At 59.6% G+C, this 19,706-nt stretch overlaps 2 protein-coding genes across 2 annotated transcripts; both read left to right on the top strand.

Moving 5' to 3' along the window:
- The first annotated feature begins 5,459 nt into the window (after positions 1-5,459).
- Positions 5,460-11,604, top strand: FBL (fibrillarin). Its single transcript, XM_038767197.1, is given in 10 exon segments — positions 5,460-5,539; positions 6,501-6,725; positions 8,079-8,198; positions 8,306-8,400; positions 8,613-8,681; positions 8,683-8,784; positions 9,185-9,317; positions 10,834-10,946; positions 11,098-11,243; positions 11,394-11,604. Coding segments are annotated over 10 exon segments (1,035 nt in total). The 5' UTR covers positions 5,460-5,529; the 3' UTR covers positions 11,416-11,604.
- Positions 11,605-13,092: 1,488 nt separating this feature from the next.
- On the top strand, positions 13,093-18,832 carry DYRK1B (dual specificity tyrosine phosphorylation regulated kinase 1B). Its single transcript, XM_038767111.1, is given in 12 exon segments — positions 13,093-13,157; positions 13,544-13,685; positions 14,030-14,149; positions 14,489-14,677; positions 15,158-15,305; positions 15,795-16,081; positions 16,394-16,540; positions 16,706-16,846; positions 17,093-17,347; positions 17,349-17,430; positions 17,994-18,100; positions 18,245-18,832. Coding segments are annotated over 12 exon segments (2,166 nt in total). The 5' UTR covers positions 13,093-13,107; the 3' UTR covers positions 18,743-18,832.
- The last annotated feature ends 874 nt before the right edge of the window (positions 18,833-19,706 follow it).

Here is a 19,706-nt window from a genome sequence, read left to right as displayed (position 1 = left end):
TACTGTGTGCAAAGCAGTTACTAAGCACTTGGGAGAATACCCTATAGCAATAAAGGGATGCACTCCCTGCTCACGACGAGTGCTCAGTCTAGAGGGGGAGACAGACGTTAAAATAAATGACTTAAGTGCTGTGGGGCTGAGGGTGGGGTGAAAAGCAAGTGCTTAAGAGGGTACCGATCCCAGGGAGAAGCAGCATGGCCTAGTGGAAAGAGCATGAGCCTGGGCGTCAGAGAACCTGGACTCTCACCCTTACCCTACCTTACCTCACTGCTTTCCTACTGCAACCCAGCTGGCATACTTGACTCCAATACCAACCTACTCACTGTACCTCCATCTCGTCTATCTCTCCGTTGACTCCCTTGCTCACCTCCTCCCTCTGGCCTGGAACTCCTTCCCCCTTCACATACAGTAGACCACCATCCTCCCCAGCTTCAAAGGCTTACTAAAATCGTGGGGCAGATACAAGATAATCAGGTTGGATACAGTCCATGTCCCACATAGTGCTCACAGTCTTAATCCCCATTTTGCAGATGACATAACTGAGGCACAGAGAAGTGAAGTGACCTGTCCAAGTTCACACAGCAGACACGTGGCAGGGTGGGGATTAGAACTCAGGTCCTCTGACTCTCATGTCCATGCTCTGTCCACAAGGCCACATTTCTCTACTGAGGCTAGAGCTCCACCCCCAATGCTTCCCTCCTCTTCAGCCCTTCTTCTCCTCCCCAGCCCTAATCCTCCTCCTCATCCCCCCAACCCTTCCTTCCTCCCTAGCCCTAATCCTTCTTCTCATCCCTAACAGACCCTCTTCTTTTTTCCCCTCAATCCTTCCTTCCTCACCAGGCCTCCTTCTCCTCCTCCTCCCCAACATTTCCTTCCTCCCCAGCCCTATTTCTCCTCCTCCTCCTTCCCCTAACCCTTCCTTCCCAGCCCTAATCCTGAACTCTTCATTCCAGCACTGCCATGTACCTGCTTTGTGACCTTGGGCGAGTCACTTAATTTCTCTGTGCCTCAGTTTCCTCATCTACAAACTGGGGATTCAATACTAGTTCTTCCTCCTACTTAGACTCTGAGCCCCATGTGGGACCTGATTATCATGTATATATATGATAGCATTTGTTAAGCGCTTACTAGGTGCCAAGCACTGTTCTAAGCTCTGGGGTAGATACAAGGTAATCAGGTTGTCCCACGTGGGGCTCACAGTCTTAATCCCTATTTTGCAGATGAGGTAGCTGAGGCCCGGGGAATTTAAGTGACTTGCCGAAAGTCACTCAGCTGACAAGTGGCGGAGCCGGGATTAGAACCCATGACCTCTGACTCTCCAGCCCGTGCTCTTTCCACTGAGCCATGCTGCTTATGTATCTACTCCAGTGTTTAATACAGTGCCTGGCACATAGTAAGTGCTTAACAAACATTATTATTATTTTCTTCCCTCCCAAATCCTCACTGTTCTCTGACTTTCCTGTGAGTCTGACAACACCGCTCTCCTTGGTGTAGCTCAAGCCCACACCCTCCCCATTATCCTTGATTTTCCCCTCTCTTTCAAACGGAGAAGAAGCATGGTATAGTGGATAGAGCACAGGACTGGGACTCAGAAGGTTATGGGTTCTAATTCTGGCTCCACCATTTGTCTGCTGGATGACCCTGGGCAAGTCACTTCACGTCTCTGGGCCTCAGTGACCTCATCTGTACAATGGAGATTGAGACTGTGAGCCCCATGTGAGACAAGGACTAGGTCCAGCTCGAGCTGCTTGTATCTACCCCCGCGGTTAGTGCAGTCCCCGACGCATAGTATGTGCTTAGCAAAAGCCAAAGTTACCATCAATTATTATAACCCTTGTATTCAGGCCGTCACTGAGTACTCTCTGTTCTACCTTCCCAGCAGCTCCAGAATGCGCCCCTGCCTCTCGCCTTCCTGCCTATCCAGGGGCTTGCCATATCCCGGCTTGCTGACTACACTAGCCTCCCTTCTTGCCGACCTCCCTGCCTCCAGCCTCTCCCCTCTCCAGTCCATGCTTCACTCTGCTGCCCAAATCATTTTTCTAAAACAATGTTTCTGTGCAAGTCCCCCCGACGCCTCAAAGGACTCCAAGGTTGTCCATTCCTCTCCGCTTCAAGGAGAAACTCCCAACCAATGTCTTTAAGGCATTCAGTGAGCTCTCTCCCCACTACCTATCCTCTCCCTCCACCCACTACACCCCTGCTCTCACGCCTCATTCCTCTTAAGCCGACCTACTGTGATCTCTCCCATCAACGACTTCTTGCTCTGGCCCTTCCTCCGGCTCGGAGCTCCCTCTCCCTTCCTCTCGGGCAAACTATAACCCTTCCCATCTTCAAAGCCCTACCGAAATCTGAACTCCTCCAGGTGGCCTTTCCTGATTAATTTCCCATCTCTCCAACTGATATCCGCCCCATCCCACTAACTGCCAGATACCTCAGTACTCAGTACTTCTTCCATGCCACGTCAGCACTTGGGCCATCACAGCTCTCTCCCTTCACCCTGAAGTACTCACGAACAGATCTTTACACTCACTTACTTTCTTCTGTATGTAATGTATTTCAGTGCCTGTCTCCCTCACTAGATTGTAAAGTTCTTGAAGTATTGTGTCCCATACTCTACTGTACATTTCCAGGTGCTTTGGATAGAGTTCTGCAACCAGCAGGTGCTCAATACATATTGCTTGGATAAATCAAATCAAATCAAATCAAATCAATTAATTAATTAATTAAATCGTATTTATTGAGCATTTACTGTGTGCAGAGCACTGTATTAAATGCTCAGAAACTACAATTCGGCAACAGATAGAGACAATCCCTATCCAACAACGGGCTGATAGTCTAGAAGGGGGGAGACAGACAACAAAGCAAATCAAGTAGATGGTGTCAAATGAGGTTTGATCAAATATACTCATATACATAGGTGCTGAGGATGGAAATAGATAACTGAATAAATTCCCAAGTGCTAGATGTGTCTGTTGGGTAGACATGGCTTGGGGGTTTGGGATTTAGTTGTGGAAGGTTTTTGGGAGGAGATGGGATTTTAGGAGGCTGTAGAGGTGGAAGTGTGAGTCACACTGAGTGCCAGCCCACCTATGCATGTTTCCCTTCTGCATATCTGTGTTTGTCTAGGTGTGTATCCGTAGGGGTGTCTATGTCCTCGTGTATGTTTAGATCTGTGTTTCCCTGCCTGGCTATTTCTGTGTCTGTGTGTGTATATGTGAGAGAGAAAGAGTGTGTGTGTGTGTGTGTGTGTGTGTGTGTACACACATCTATGCTGTGTCTATGCGTGTGCTTACCCATCTCTGTGTGTCTGTTGGGTCTGATTGTGTATGCCCAGGTTTGCCTGCCTATGATGTGTGTGTGTGTGTGTGTGTGTGTGTGTGTGTGTGTGTGTGTGTGTGTGTGTAGAAATGTGTGTGAGAAGCAGTGTGGTCTAATGGAAAGAGCACAGGTCTGAGAGTCAGGGGATCTGGTACTAATCCCAACTCTGCCACTTATCTGCTGCACAGACTTGGGCAAGTCACTTACCTTCTCTGTGTCTTGATTTCATCATCTGTAAAATGAGGATTCGGTATCTGTTCTCTCTCCCACCTAGCCTGTGAGCCCCCTGTGGGACCGGAACTGTGTCCGACCTGATTATCATGTACTCACGGTACTGCTCCGTATAGAGCTTGGCACAGAGTAAGCACTTAACAAATGCCATTATTATTACTATTACATGTGGATACAATCTCACTGCCAGAATGTTGTCTTTGAACCAAAAGATTGCTTCCTGATTTCAACTCCAACCTGCAACCCCTCCCCACTCCAGGACCCCAATATATTTATATTTCTATCTTTAAGTTTTACATATTATAAATTACTTCTTTATCAATCAGTCGTATTTATCGAGCACTTACTATGTGCAGAGCACTGTACTAAGTGCTTGGAAGAGTACAATACAACAGAATCAGCAGATGCTGTCCCTGCCCATAACGAGTTTCAGTCTAGCTGGGAGACAGACATCAAAATGAATAAATAAGTACTTTATAATATATAATTTTAAGAAATGTACATAAGTGTTGTAGGGTCGGGGTGAATATCAAATGGCCAAAGGCAATGACTGAAGACGATACAGAAGGGAAAGCAAGCTGGGAAAAAGAGGGCTTAATCAGGGAAGGCATCTTGGAGGAGATGGACCTTAACGTCTTCCCCCCCGCCCCCCCCCCCGCCAGACTGTAAGCTCATTAATGGACAGGGAACGTGTCTGCTAATTCTGTTGTATTGTACTCTCCTAAGTGTTTAGTACAGTGCTCTACACATTGTAAGCGCTTAATCAATCAATCTTACTTATTGAGCGCTTACTGTGTGCAGAGCACTGTACTAAGCACTTGGGAAGTACAAGTTGTCAACATATAGAGACGGTCCCTACCCAACAGTGGGCTCACGGTCTAGAAGGGGGACTGTGAAGGGGCTCAATAAATACCACTGATTGATTGATTGATTTCCTAGGAGATTTTCACTTTGTAGGAGCGCCCTCACCTTATGTAGTGAGGGCGAGTTATGTAGAGATGAGTGTGTGTGTGTGTGTGTGTGTGTGTGTGTGTGTGTGTGTGTGTGTGTGTGTGTGTGTGTGTGTGTCCTGGCCACATCATTCCCACAAAGAGAATGCTCGTTGTGCTAAGTGTCTGTAGCGCCTTCTTGTTCCTCGTTCTGCTCGCGGAGAGCCAGGCAAGCGCTCTTTTCACCCGATACAATCGGGTTGGATCCGACGTTCTCGCCTGTCCCACCATCGACCCCCGGCCCACGTCATCCCCCGGGCCTGGAATGCCCTCCCTCTGCCCATCCGCCAAGCTAGCTCTCTTCCTCCCTTCAAGGCCCTACTGAGAGCTCACCTCCTCCAGGAGGCCTTCCCTGACTAAGCCCCTTCCTTCCTCTCCCCCTCGCCCCCCCTCCATCCCCTCATCTTACCTCCTTCCCTTCCCCACAGCACCTGTATATATGTTTGTACATATTTATTACTCCATTTATTTATTTTACTTGTACATATCAGTTCTATTTTATTTTGTTAGTATGTTGGGTTTTGTTCTCTGTCTCCCCCTTTTAGAGTGTGAGCCCACTGTTAGGTAGTGACTGTCGCCATATGTTGCCAACTTGTACTTCCCAAGCGCTTAGTACAGTGCTATGCACACAGTAAGCGCTCAATAAATACGATTGATTGATTGACGTCAAACTTTCGCACCTTGTTAAGCCCTAGTAAAACGGGAACGGCCAACGGCCCGCAAACTACATTTCCCATCGCCCCCTGCGAGCCAATGGCGACGGGCCCAGGCAGCCGGAAGCTGCTCCTCCTCCTCCTCCTCCTCCCCGGCTTGAAGGGGACCAGGCCTCGCGGGGCTAGAGGACTACATTTCCCAGCCTTCCTCGCCAGGCCAGCAGGCGGAGCTTTGGACTGCGCCTGCGCCTGCGCCGCCGCCAGAGGCCGCTGGGAGGTTCGGCGCGTGGTGTATTCCGCGTGTGGCCGGATCCCATCCCCGCGCCGCGGCTCGCGCCATGAGGCCAGGTGAGCCGGACGGGCCGGGGGCTGTGTATATATGTATATATGTTCGTACACATTTATTACTCTATTTATTTATTTTACTGGTACATGTCTATTCTGTTTATTGTATTTTGTTAGTATGTTTGGTTTTGTTCTCCATCTCCCCCTTTTAGACTGTGAGCCCTCTGTTGGGTAGGGACTGTCTCTAGATGTTGCCGACTTGTACTTCCCAAGCGCTTGGTACAGTGCTCTGCACACAGTAAGCGCTCAATAAATACGATTGATTGATTTTGATTGATTGATTGAAACATCCCGCGGTCGGGATGCGGTGGCGGGGAGGGGGGGGGGGGGGGCATTCCCGGTTCTCCGGCTCTTCTGTCCGCACTTTCCCTCCCTGCCTCTTTCTCTCTCTTTCTTCTCGCCCCCTCCTACCTCCCCTCCCTTCTGTCCTTCTCCAGCCCAGCCCGCACCCTCCGCTCCTCTGCCACCGCTAATCTCCTCACCGTTAGGCCTCGTTCTCGCCTGTCCCGCCATCGACCCCCGGCCCACGTCCTCCCCCGGGCCTGGAATGCCCCCAGTCCCTCTGCCCATCCGCCAAGCTAGCTCTCTTCCTCCCTTCAAGGCCCTACTGAGAGCTCACCTCCTCCAGGAGGCCTTCCCAGACTGAGCCCCTTCATTCCTCTCCTCCTCCTCGTCCCCCTCTCCATCCCCCCATCTTACCTCCTTCCCTTCCCCACAGCACCTGTATATATGTTTGTACATATTTATTACTCTATTTATTTTACTTGTACATATCTATTCATTTTATTTTGTTAGTATGTTTGGTTTTGTTCTCTGTCTCCCCCTTCTAGACTGTGAGCCCACTGTTGGGTAGGGACTGTCTCTATATGTTGCCAACTTGGACTTCCCAAGCGCTTAGTCCAGTGCTCTGCACGCAGTAAGCGCTCAATAAATACGATTGATTGATTGATTTTTTTCTCCTCAGGGTTTAGTCCCCGTGGAGGAGGCCGCGGCGGCGGTGGGGACCGCGGAGGCTTCGGGGACCGTGGAGGCCGCGGAGGCTTCGGGGACCGCGGAGGCCGCGGAGGCTTCGGGGACCGCGGGGGCTTCAGGGGCCGCGGAGGCCGCGGAGGCTTCAGCAGTCGCGGAGGCCGCGGGGGCTTCGGAGATCGAGGTGGTCGAGGAGGAGGAGGCTTCCGGGGAGGCCGAGGTGAGTCGGAACTGGCCTTCTAGACTGTGAGCCCACTGTTGGGTAGGGACTGTCTCTATATGTTGCCAACTTATACTTCCCAAGCGCCTAGTACAGTGCTCTGCACACAGTAAGCGCTCAATAAATACGATTGATTGATGGGGGTGGACGAGCACCGCAGCCCCGGGGCCACACTCGTGTTGCCTTCCCCAGCCCCCCGCGCCCAGCGGTTACATCCGTAGCTATCACTCACTTTTTTATAACAATCATCATAATGATGGCATTTATTAAGCGCTTGCTACGTGCAAAGCACTGTTCTAAGCGCTGGGGTAGATACAAGGTAATCAGGTTGTCCCACGTGGGGCTCACGGTCTTAATCCCCATTTTACAGATGAGGTAACTGAGGCCCAGAGAAGTGAAGTGATTTGCCCAAAGTCACACAGCTGACAGTTGGCGGAGCTGGGATTTGAACCCATGACCTCTGACCCCAAAGCCCGGGCTCTTTCCACTGAGCCACGCTGCTTCTCTTAACTTCTGTTAACATTAACTTTTGTCTTCTCTCCTAGAATGTAAGCTGTTGTGGGCTGGGAGTGTGTCTGTTACATTGGCTCCTCCAAATGCTCAGTTTAGCGCACAGCACACAGTAGATACACTTGACTTTTAGACTTTTAGACTGTGAACCCACTGTTGGGTAGGGACTGTCTCTATATGTTGCCAACTTGTACTTCCCAAGCGCTTAGTACAGTGCACTGCACACAGTAAGCGCTCAGTAAATACAATTGATTGATTGATTTACCGAGGTTTTGCTCGGTGCAGGACCCCGAAATAAAGGGCTTGGGAAAGTACGTACAGTAGTTAGTAGACACGATCCATGCCTGCGGGGATCGTACGGTCTAGTGGGGGAGACAGGCCTTAAAGTCAACCCGCAGGTAGCTGGGAAAAGATGGTGTGAAAATCAGGGCCCAACTGCAACCGGAGGTGTGGGGGCAGTACAGGGTACGGATCTCCAAGTTGGGTGAAGGGAAGGTGGTGAAGTGTCCGCCCCCGCCCCCCCCCCCGCCCCAACCCTTATGTGTATATCTGTAATTTTATTTATACTGTCTGTCTCCCTCCCCCCCACCCCTCGACCCCCAAACTTTGAGCTCGTTTTGGGCAGGGATTGTCACTCTTTATTGTTGTATTGTACTTTCCCAAGCTCTTAGTACAGTGCTTTATGCACAGTAACCGTTTAATAAGTACAGTTGAATGAGTGAATGAAAAGTGGCCATAGGGTAGGGAATTAACTATCTCTGTCCCCATTCTTGACTCCCTTCTCTGACATCCCAACCCCTGTACCCCGTGCCCTCTTACACCCTCAAACCTCTCTTCCCGCAGGTGGTGGCTTCCAGTCCCCCGGTGGTAGAGGCCGGGGGACCCCCCGGGGCCGAGGTCGGGGGGGCCGTGGAGGCTTTCAGGGTGGCAAGAAAGTGACTGTGGAGCCACATCGCCACGAAGGTACCCGCGAGGGGCGAATGGGGCCCGGGGCAGGGCCAGGGCCAGGGCCAGGGCCAGGGAAGGGGGCGCCGGAGTCCCGGACTGACGTCACCTCTTCTGATCCAAAGGAGTCTTCATCTGTCGGGGAAAGGAAGATGCCCTGGTCACCAAGAACATGGTCCCAGGGGAGTCTGTATATGGGGAGAAGAGGATCTCTGTGGAGGTAGGAGACCAGCCGCCTATGTTCTTGGCCTTTCTACCCCTCCCATGCCAAGGCACAGCAGTTGGCTGTGAGCGAAAATCTGTACCCTGGAGGAGAGGGGCCTGCGGTGTGGCCGGGAGGGCCAGATAAGTTCCTGGGCCGTGGGGGGTGGGGGAGGAATGGGAGGGAGGCATGAAGAAGGCCATAGACCTCAGTCTCCTTTCTCGCTGCAGGATGGGGAAGTCAAGCTGGAATACCGGGCCTGGAACCCCTTCCGCTCCAAACTGGCTGCTGCCATCCTGGGGGGGTATCGACCAGATCCACATCAAGCCCGGGGCCAAGGTGCTGTACCTAGGGGCGGCCTCAGGCACCACAGTCTCCCACGTCTCGGACATCGTGGGGCCGGTGAGTGGGCTTTGCCTCTGGGACTTTGGTCCCCTCCTAGACTATAAATTCATTGAGGGGGCGGTGGGGAATCGTGCTCTCACTGGGGTTTAGTATGTTGCCCTGCACTCGGTAAATGCTTAGCGAATTCCCTCGGTCGATTGGAGGGGCCGATCATCCTCATCCTGCTCCACACGCCCTGCCCAGCCCAGCTTGAGAGCCGAGCTCAGGTGGCTCCCAGCCCCCCAGCCCTGACTTAGAATCGTCATTTTGTCTGCTCATTCTGGGCTTCTGCTCCCTGGTCCCCATTGCCGGCGAAGGCCCGTGTAGCGGAGAGTCTGGGGCCAGGTGTGGGGGGGGCCCCTGAAGTCAGCCCCCGGAAACCCGGCACCTGGGCCTAATGGGTGACCTCCCTCCCCAGGACGGGCTGGTGTACGCAGTCGAGTTCTCCCACCGCTCCGGCCGGGACCTCATCAATGTGGCGAAGAAACGGACTAACATCATCCCCGTCATCGAGGATGCACGGCATCCCCACAAGTACCGCATGCTCATCGGTGAGCTGGCACGGAGGTTGCGCGGGGCATGTGCGGCAGGTGGAGGGAGGACTGGTGGGACTCGTCACCGGGAGCATTTTGGCTCTTCCTCATGACATACTTGTACTGCTTCCTGTGATCTCCTTGTCCTTCCTGCTCCTGCTTTGGCAAATATTTCTTGTTTGCCTGCCCCCCGCCGCGGACATAAACTCTTGTGGATCAGGGAAGAGAGTGGAGAGAGAGAGAGAGAGAGTGAGAGTGTTGTTTCTGCTGTTTTGTCTAATGCTGTGTTACAACATTCTGCAGACTGGTCTATAGTAAACACTACTGATGATGGTGTTGGGATTGGTTTGAAGGGGAGACAACTGGTGCCCACCTGCCTGCTCCCTCACCCACTTCAGCATCCTCAATCTCCTGTGTAGCACTTGTATAAATATCTTACATGTCCAATTAGGTTCCAACTCTTTCATAATAATAATAATGATGGCATTTATTAAGCGCTTACTATGTGCAAAGCACTGTTCTAAGCGCTGGGGAGGTTACAAGGTAATAAGGTTGTCCCACGGGGGGCTCACAGTCTTAATGCCCATTTTACAGATGAGGTAACTGAGGCACAGAGAAATTGACTTGCCCAAAGTCACACAGCTGACAATTGCCAGAGCCGGGATTTGAACCCATGACTTCTGACTCCAAAGCCTGTGCTTTTTCCACTGAGCCACGCTGCTTCTTGTCGTACTCCCTCTTCCTCCTCTTCGCTTCGTAGTAGTAGCAGCAGCAGCCTTTGTGTCCACTTAGTATGGTGCACCATGCTAGGTGCTTGGGAAGTATTGAATATCAAAGTGACATGTTTCCTACCATCGGGGAGTTTACACTCTGAGGAAGGGGTGGGGACAGAAAATAATGTAATATTTTTCAATGTCTATTTCCCCTCGTAACATTGTGGGCAGGGATTGTGAATACTATTTCCCATGGAGTCTCTTAAGCACTCTGTTCAAAGCTGGTAGGGGCTCAGTCAGTACTACTGAGAGAGTATCTACTCTTACTTCCTCCCTCCTCCCTCTCCCTTCTGTGTCGCTCTTGCACTTGGATCCAAACCCTTTAAGCACTTGGTACTCACCCCATTCTCAGTCCCAGAGTACTTAGGTACATGTCCATAGTTTTTTTAAATGTCCATCTCCTCCTCTAGACTCCTTGTAGTATTGTACTCTTCCAAGCTCTCAGTACAGTGCTTTGCACACATTTAAGCATTCCGTGAGAAGCAGCATGGTCTAGTGGATAGAATACGGGCCTGGGAGTTAGAAGGACCTGGGTTCTAGTCCCAACTCCGCCACTTGTCTGCTGTGTGACCTTGGGTGAGTTGCTTCATTTCTCTGTGCCTCAGCTACCTTATGTGTAAAATGGGGATTAAAACTATGAGCCCCACGTGGGACATGGACTGGGTGCAAACCTGAGTACTTTGTATTTACTTAGTGCCTGGCACATAGTAAATGCTTAACAGATACCATAAAAAATACGATGATTGATTGGCCCCACCTAGGAATGGTGGATGTGATCTTCGCTGATGTGGCCCAGCCGGACCAGTCCCGCATCGTGGCCCTGAATGCCCACAACTTCCTGCGCAATGGTGGTCACTTTGTCATTTCCATCAAGGTGAGGTTGGACAGGGGCCACAGGTCGGGGACCCGAGCTTCTCGCCCAATCCTGGTTGTGCCGGGGCCCGGGGCTTAGGTACGGGGACCGGAGGCACGGGGACGGGGCTCCTCGCGGCCCGATTTCCAAGGTTCCCGCCTTTCCTCCCTAGGCCAACTGCATCGACTCCACCGCGGCCCCCGAAGCCGTGTTCGCCTCAGAGGTCAAGAAGATGCAGCAGGAGAACATGAAGCCTCAGGAGCAGCTCACCCTAGAGCCCTACGAGAGGGATCATGCTGTGGTGGTGGGCATTTATCGGTGCGTCGAAGCCGAGGGCGGGTGGGCCCTGGGGCGGCGTGGGAGTGGGTGGGCCGGGGGCGGGGGAGGGGTGCGCGGTGGCGGTGAGAAGATGACAGGGTTGGGTTAACGTCCTCATTGTCTCTCCCCCTCCCCTCCCCTCCCTTCCAGGCCGCCCCCCAAACAGAAGTAGCTGGACAGGACTGACCACGGGCCCCCCAGCCCCGCCTTCCGCCGTTCTCCACCTGCCTCAGGGAGGGGAGGGGGTGCGCCCGACGAGGCGCCCCCTCCGCCATCCCCAGGACTGATTCTTTGTCGATCTTTGTACATCGTGTAGAGCCACACCGAACCGTCTATTTTCTATTAAAAGCCAAAAGCAGCAGGGCGCTTGCGTTTCCCCTGAGGCGGGGTCGGGAGCTGGGGCGGGGTGGGGCCGGTGTCCCGGCATGGCGGTGGCCGCCCGGCCCGGCGGCTCCCGTGTCACGTGCCGGGGGACGGGGGGGACGGGGGGGGGGGACGGGGGAGCCGGGGCCGGGGGCGGGGCGAGGGCCTGTTTGTTGTGGTCGCCATCTTGCTGGTTGCATTACTGGGTAATTGGGGCCCTGGGCCGCGCCGCCCAGCCCGCCCCAACCGCCGCCGCCGCCAGCGGGAACTCGGCTCGCTGAGCAACCGGAGGTAACGGCCGCTGGGCGCCCGGGCCGGACCCTTCCCCCCCGCGGCCTCACGAGCCGCCCCCGCCCTTCGGAAGCGTCCCGGGACACCGCTTCCCTCCGCCCCCGCCCCCCACCTCTCTCCTTCCAGTCCTTCCGTAGCGGTCCGCGGCGCCGGGCTGTTCGTTAGAGGGGCGTGGGAAAGGGGGCGGCCGGGGTCAGGGGGAACCGGCCTTGAGTGGAGGGGCCGGAGGGGCAAAGGGGCCTTAGGAGGGAGGGAGGGAGGGAGGGAGCTCGCAGTCCCGGGGGACCTGGGGTCGGGGGGCGGGGCCGGGGCCGGGCCGCGGCTATTTATATAGCGGTTCCGGGAAGGGGCCGGCTGGGGCTCAGGGGAAGGCGGAGGGTATTTGGGGCGCGCCGCCTGCCCCCCGGCCCGGCCCGCCCCGGCCCGCCCCGGCCCGCCCCGCCCCCTGCGTGCCGGGCCGGGCCGGGCCGGGCCGGGCCGGGCCGGGCCGCGCCGCGCCGCTCCGCTCTCCCGCTCTTTGTTTGGGCAAAAGTCCTGGGTGCCCCCCACCAACCGCATCCCCGTCGCTTAGTAACAGCGGCTTCCTTTCCCTATTGGCTGGGGCTTGAGCTCCTATCGGCCAATGGCAACGCTGTTGCCATGACAGGGGTCATGTTGCCGTCGTCCCGTGGGCCGTGTCGGCTTTTGGGGATGGGGGGGGTTGGAGGGGAGGGATGGGGGGGGTTGGAGGGGAGGGATGGGGGCCTCCCCGCCCCCCGGACCGGACCGGACCGGACCGGGCCGGGCCACCGAGGGGCAGGCGGGGCTCAGTGAGGCCTGCGGGGAGCGTCCCGCGCCTTCCCACCATGGCCCCCCAACGCCGCCGCCTCCTGCTGGGCCGGGGCTCCGGGGCCCGCGCGGAAAGTCGTTTCCCCCCAGCCGGGCGACGCGTCCCGACCCGGCCCGGCCCAACTTGGGGACCCGGCGGCGGCGGCGGCGGCGGCGGCGCCGCATCGGCCCGCTCCTGCCCTGGGCCAGCCTGGCGGCCCGGGGGTTAACGTCTCCCCCCCCGCTCCCCCCGCCTCCAGCCCAGTTGCCGCCCCGACCTCAGCTGACCCCGTCCGTCGCCGGCTGCCGCTGTCAGCCAGGCGGGCGGCCCTGGGCGTGGGGGCAGGGGGGCCGTGGGGGGCTGTGGGCGGCCGGGGCCGGCCTCCCCGGGCCTTCTCCCCGGATGCCGTTGGCCCCCGGTGCCCTCCTGGGCCCCCTGCAGGCCTCCAGGCGGTGGGTAGGACCCGGCGGGAGTGGGGGACCTCAAGGAAATTGGGAGGGCGGGTGGGCCGGCCCGTCTGTCCTTCCGTCCCTCTGAAAATATGTTCCTCTCGCTGACTTGTCCACCTCCCTGAACCACCCCTCCCCCCCCCGCCCCGGCACCTCTGGCGCCCTTTGCCACCCACCAGCCCTTGGGGGTTCCCTATGGTCTCCCCTCGCTCCTCAGCCTCCGGGCAGCTGTTCGTGCCCCGAGCAGGCCCTCGGGTCCCCACGCCGCCGGCTGGCTTCCTGCCTCTAGCCCCGCGGGCCCGCTGCCCACCGTGCGCCCACTGCCCACCTGCTGCCCTCTCACCGCCCCCCCTCCCCCCGCCCTCAGGGAGCCGCCACTGCCCCCGCAGCCCGAGGCTCCCGTCAGGATGCAAGGCGACTCCCGGCCACCCGCCTTCCTCCGAGGGCCCCGCTGCTCCCTGCCTCTCTGACCTGGCCATGGCCGCACCCCCAGGCCATGGGCCTTTCTCCGGCGGGCGCCAGCTTCCGCAGGTACCGGGACACCTCTGCCTGAACACCCCCCCCACCCCGTCTTTCCCCTTCCCCTGCTCTGTATTCCTCTCCCCCAGCACCCCACTCCCCTCTCCCCACTTCCCAATCCCCCAGTTGTATACCCCACCCTCGATGCCCCTCAGGTCCCGTACCCTCTTCCCCGGCTCACCTGTGCCACCTCCCAGACACCTTGCCCCATAGGTTCTGCTGCTGCTTACCTTCCACGGTTGCTCTTGTTCTGACCGAGGGGTGGGGGTGATTGGGTTCCTCAAATGGGGGAGGAGGGTTTGAGCTCTCGGTGACCCCCCCCAGCTCAGTTCCCTCCCTCCCCCACCTTCCCGCAGGGGCTGCCGGATGTTCAGCTGCTGCCTCGGCGACTCCCACTGTCGTTCCGGGATGCGACGTCGGCCCCCCTGCGCAGGTTGTCCGTGGACCTCATCAAGACGTACAAGCACATCAACGAGGTGAGCGGGAGGTGGTCGGGGCGCGGGGCGAACAAGACGGCTTGGAGTTGGGTTGCGTAACTCCGATCGAATCACAGTCCGTCCACCCTTCGTCCCCCCGAACCTATCCCTTTCTGCCCTCCTATCTGTCCCCCCCCACACTGCGTCCCGGTCCATCCGCCCCCTCTTCTCACTGTATCCCGGTCGGTCTTTCTCCCCTCTGACCGTGTCCCGGTCGGCCCGTCCCCGCTCTGACTCTTCCCGGTTAGCTCATCTGTTCCCCCACTCCGGCCACGTCTCAGTCGGCCCATCCACGCTGCCAGCCCCTTTCTGACCGTGTCCCGGTCGGTCCGACCCCAGGTGTATTATGCGAAGAAGAAGCGGCGTGCTCAGCAAGGCCCCCCCGAAGACTCCAGCACCAAGAAGGAGCGGAAGGTGTTGAACCGCGGTTACGACGACGACAACCACGACTACATAGTTCGCAGTGGGGAGCGTTGGCTGGAGAGATACGAGATTGACTCGCTCATCGGGAAAGGCTCCTTCGGACAGGTGCGGGGGTGGCGGACTGGTGGTGGACTGGCTGGCTCGGGACAAGGGCCCTGTGCTCAGACCCGGGGCCCCCCTCCCACCTACGATACCCGGTATCTCTGGGGGCCACTGACCGTGCAGGGGCCGACGTTACGTCCGTCTGGGTTAGAGCTCCAGGGGAAGAAGCTGTTAGGTCGGGTCTGCCCTGCCGTGGCCTGCCACACCCTATACTGCCCAACCCTGCCTACCCTCCACTTCCTCGGCCGTTGAGACCTCACTGTGGGCACCCTGAAGCTCGTTGGGGCGAAGGAGCTGCTTGTTGCCCTGAGCCGGGTGGAGGCCATGCTGGGGATGCAGGCTAAAGCGCTCACACCCCCCCGCGCATCCCCCATGCCCCCCTCAGGGCCAGGACTCCTGGCCGAGGCCCCCGTTGTGTTGCCGCAGCCTAGGGGGAGGCGCTCACCCCAGTCTCCCCCTCCCACCCCCCGCCCTGCTCCCCAGGTGGTCAAGGCCTACGATCACCAGACCCAGGAGCTGGTGGCTATCAAGATCATCAAGAACAAGAAGGCGTTTTTGAACCAGGCCCAGATTGAGCTGCGGCTACTGGAGCTCATGAACCAGCACGACACTGAGATGAAGTACTACATTGGTGAGCAGGAGGCTGAACTGGCCAGGGCCCCAAGGGAACAGACATGGAGTGCGACTCTGACCCCCGACCCTGCCCCAAGATCATACCCCGTGGCTCCGTCCCATGATCTGTGGTCCCGTCCTTTAGCCCCCGCCTTGTGTCCTTGCCCTTTGGGCCTTGCCCGGTATTCTCACCCTGGGGTGCCATCTTGTGTCTCTCCCTCGTGGCCCTGCCCCGTGAGCTTGCCCTGTGGCCCTGTGATTCCTCCCCGTGTCCCTGCCCTATGGTCCATTCGCCACGGTCCGGCCCCGGGGGGCCGCCTTATGCCCCTACTCTGTTACCCCACCCTGTTTCTCCACATCGTGGGTCCAACCTGGGGCCCCATCCTGTGACTCCTTCGCGAAATCCCTCTCCACGACCCCGCGGCTTAGAGCCACCTTGTGTGTTTGCCCTCCCGGCCCCACCCGCCTCGGGGCTCCACCCCCGTGACCCTCGTCCACGGTCCCCCAGTGCATCTGAAGCGTCACTTCATGTTCCGGAGCCACCTGTGCCTGGTGTTTGAGCTGCTGTCCTACAACCTGTACGACCTCCTGCGCAACACCCACTTCCGCGGGGTGTCCCTCAGCCTGACACGCAAGCTGGCGCAGCAGCTGTGCACGGCCCTGCTCTTCCTGGCCACGCCCGAGCTCAGCATCATCCACTGCGACCTGAAGCCCGAGAACATTCTGCTCTGCAACCCCAAGCGCAGTGCTATCAAGATTGTGGACTTTGGCAGTTCCTGCCAGCTTGGGCAGCGGGTAAGGGTGGGTGGTGGGGGTGGCGATGGTGACGACGGGACTGCGGGGAAGGGGGGTGGCCGGTGACGGCCGCGGCCGCCGGGAGGGTGGATGATGTGGGGGCGGTGGGTCTAGGCGGGGAAGGCCGGTGGGTGCCGCGGGGCCGAGGGCCGGATGACGGGTCTGGGCGGGCGAGGCCGGTGGCCGGGGCAAAAAGAGCAGGTGAGGCAGGAGGCCGGGAGCCAGGGCAGAGCTGGCGACTGGAGCTTGGAGAGGCCCCCCAGAGAAGGGGCCGTGCTCAGCCCCTCGTCCCCCGGCCCCTCCATCCCCCAGATCTACCAGTACATCCAGAGCCGCTTCTACCGCTCTCCGGAGGTCCTGCTGGGCGCGCCCTACGACCTGGCCATCGACATGTGGTCTCTGGGCTGCATCCTCGTGGAGATGCACACAGGCGAGCCCCTCTTCAGCGGTTCCAACGAGGTGTGGGGCAGGGAAGGTGGCTCGGCCAAAGGGGGATGGGGGTTTGGCTTAGAGGACCCGTAGCTGGGACGGACTGGAAGAGGGGAGGTGGACGCGGGGGTCGAGGAGTGGGCATACCGGGAAGGGGGGCCCGCTGACCCTTACGGGGTCCTCTGACCGGTCCAGGTGGACCAGATGAACCGGATCGTGGAGGTGCTGGGGCTGCCCCCTGCGCCCATGCTGGACCAGGCTCCCAAGGCCCGGAAATACTTTGACCGGCTGCCGGACGGGAGCTGGACTCTGCGCAGGGGCAAGGACCTCAGGAAGGTGGGGATGGGGAAGGCTGCATTCTCATTCTCTCAGCCCACGGCGCCTCCCTTTCCTTCCTGCCCCCTCTCGTCCCGTCCCGTACCGCCCCCCGCCCCCCCCCCCCCCCCCCCCCCGCCGCCGCCGCCCCGCCTCGCCTTCCCTTTCCTCCTCTCCCCACCCCCGCCCGGCCTCCCCTTCCATCGGGCCCCTGCCCGCTCCCCACTTCCCCCGACTGAGCTGCTGCCACCGCTGCTGTGTTGTCAGGAGTACCGGGGTCCGGGCAAGCGGCGGCTGCAGGAGGTGCTGGGGGTGGACTCGGGCGGCCCCGGGGGCCGGCGGGCCGGGGAGCCCGGACACAGCCCCGCCGACTACCTCAAGTTCCAGGACCTGGTGCTGCGCATGCTGGAGTACCAGCCCGCCGCTCGCATCAGCCCGCTGGGGGCCCTGCAGCACGGTTTCTTCCGCCCCCGCACCGCCGACGAGGCCACCAACACCGGCCCCCCCGCCCCCGCCCGCCAGGGCCGGGCGCGCCTCCACCTCCACCTCCCCCGCCCCCGACACCTCCCACTCCTCCAGCACCACCAGCTCCGTCTCCAGCTCGGGTACGGGGCCGGGGGGACGGGGGGGGGGGGGGGTGGCCGGTGGGGGTTGGGAGGGCTGGGAGGAGGAGGGCAGCTGGAGGGATGTGGGGACGGGACGGGGGAGAGGGGGGAAGGGGCACGAGTGGCTCGGGCCCGGGCGGCTCGTGGGGTCGGGGCCCGGTGGCACTTGCAGGGGCCTCCGCTACGGATGGGCCAGGGCCCTGCCCTCAGGCTGCTGCTGGGCCGGTAGGAGACACGGGACGAGGCCTCGGCGGGCGGCAGGAGGGAGGCTCTTCTCATTGCAGCCCTCTCCCTCATCCAGACAAGGCCCTCACTGAACGGCGATTTCGGAGTGTTGCCATTAGCTCCCCTGTAGCTGTAGTGCCCCCCCCCCCGTCAGCCTTGCCCAGGAGGATGGATCCCCGGCCCCACTTGCCTCCCGGTGAACCAGCGTGGGCCCGAGCGGCTCTCAGCCGGTTCCCAACTTGCTCCCAGCTCAACGCCACCGGCGGGTCCGTAATGGAAAGGCGCGGGGCCGCCCTACGCTCCTTCGCCCCCTCACTCGTTCTCCGTCCCCAATCCAGGTGGCTCGAGTGGCTCCTCCAATGGGAACCGCAGCTACCGCTACAGCCAGCGCTACCGCGGGGGGCCCGGCTCCCTCTCCACCGATTGCGACATGCCCAGCCCCCAGGTAACTGGGGCCCGGCGGCGGGCTGGGGGACCAGTGGGCCAACTGGCCGGTGGCGGGGCGGGTACTGGGGGACCGAGGGGTGTGCCGGGGCCGGCCTCGCGGCTTGGACCCAACGCGCCCCTTCCTCTCTCTTGTCTCCTGCAGGCTCCACCTCCCGTCGTGCAGTCCCATCTCCCCCACTGGGCCGGGGGGGACACGTCGGGGACCGGGAGCGGAGCCGAGGGCGGCCCTCAGCGGCTGCCCCACAAGCCTCCTCCCGCTCCACCCTCCTTCCATCCTGCGGCCCGCCCCGCCTACCCGCCCCGGAGTTCGCCGCCGCCGCCGCCGCCCGTCCTGATGGAGGAAGGCCCGGCCTCGGGCTCGGCCCCGGCCTCGGCCCCGCCACCGCCTCCTCCGGCTCCTGCCCCGGCTCCCGCTCCCGCTCCTGCTCCTGCTCCTGCTCCTTCAGCAGACTGCTGTCCTCTGGCCCTGGGTCCCGGCCCGGGCCCGCCTCTCCTGCCCGGCTCTGCCTTCCGGACTCGGACCGCCGGGGGGGTCGCCCCGCGGGGGAGGGGGCCGCGGCCGCTGGCCTCCGAAGAGCCGGGCCTGCCTCACGGGCTCGGCCTCCGAGGGGTCCCCCAGAGCACGGCTGCCAGTTCCTGATCCCCTGCCCTGGGGCCCCCGAAGCCATACGCCCCCGTCCCCCCACGGGGCCCCCCCGGGCTCGCCCCCAACTGGAATTGCTGCTACCCCGACGGGGGACCGCCTGCACTGCGCTGGAGTCGGGGGAGAGGGGGGAGGCTGCCGGCTGGAGTCCCCCTGCCTAGTCTCTTTTCTATTTATTGTACCAAAGACAGCGGGCGGGGCGGGGCCGGGTGCCCTCCCCCCTCCCTCCTCCCTCCTCCCAGCCCCCCTCCCCATCCTCCCCCAGCCTGGCTGAAGGGTCTGCAGGCGGTGGTGCCTCTTCGGGCTGTTCCGCTAGTAAAGAGCTTTCTCACAACCCCCGTTCGCTCCGAGCCTCCCTGTCCTCTTCCGTCCCCGCCCAAGGTCCCCCATTTCCCTGGTACCTGCAGGGTCTGGGCGGGACACCCGCCCCTACCCCTACCCCCCCCCCCGCCACCCAGGGTCCTCCTCATCTCGGTGCCTGCAGGGTCTGAGCGGGAGCCCCCCTTCCCGCCCCCCCCCCCCCCCCCCCCCCAGCCTCCCGCATCCCCCCGGTGCCTTGCAGGGTCTCAGTGGGTGTCCCCCCTCCGGGCTCCCATCCAGTGTCCTCCCCATCCCTCCCCATGCCTGAGGGGTTTGGGTGGGAGCACCCCCCACTCGTACAGGATGGAGGCAGGGCGGCCAATGAGGCGGCCGATAGAGTTGTCGAGGTGGGATTAATCAGTGGTATTTTTTGAGGGCTTAATGTGTGCACAGCACTGTGCTAAGTGCTTGGGAGAGTATAATGTAATAGAGATGGCAGACACGTTCCCTGCTCACGAGGAATTTCCAGTGTGGAGGGGAAGACAGAAGTCAATATAAATAAATAAATTAATATAAATAAGTAAATCATGGTGGGATCAGGCAAGTGCTTGGACCAGAGTGGTGGCAACTTAAAGGGAGAAGAGAGAGGAAGGGGCCACCC

The sequence above is a fragment of the Tachyglossus aculeatus genome, chromosome 26 (assembly GCF_015852505.1).
Source record: "Tachyglossus aculeatus isolate mTacAcu1 chromosome 26, mTacAcu1.pri, whole genome shotgun sequence".
Classification (NCBI taxonomy): Eukaryota; Metazoa; Chordata; class Mammalia; order Monotremata; family Tachyglossidae; genus Tachyglossus; species Tachyglossus aculeatus.
This window is presented reverse-complemented; position numbering and strand designations above follow the sequence as displayed.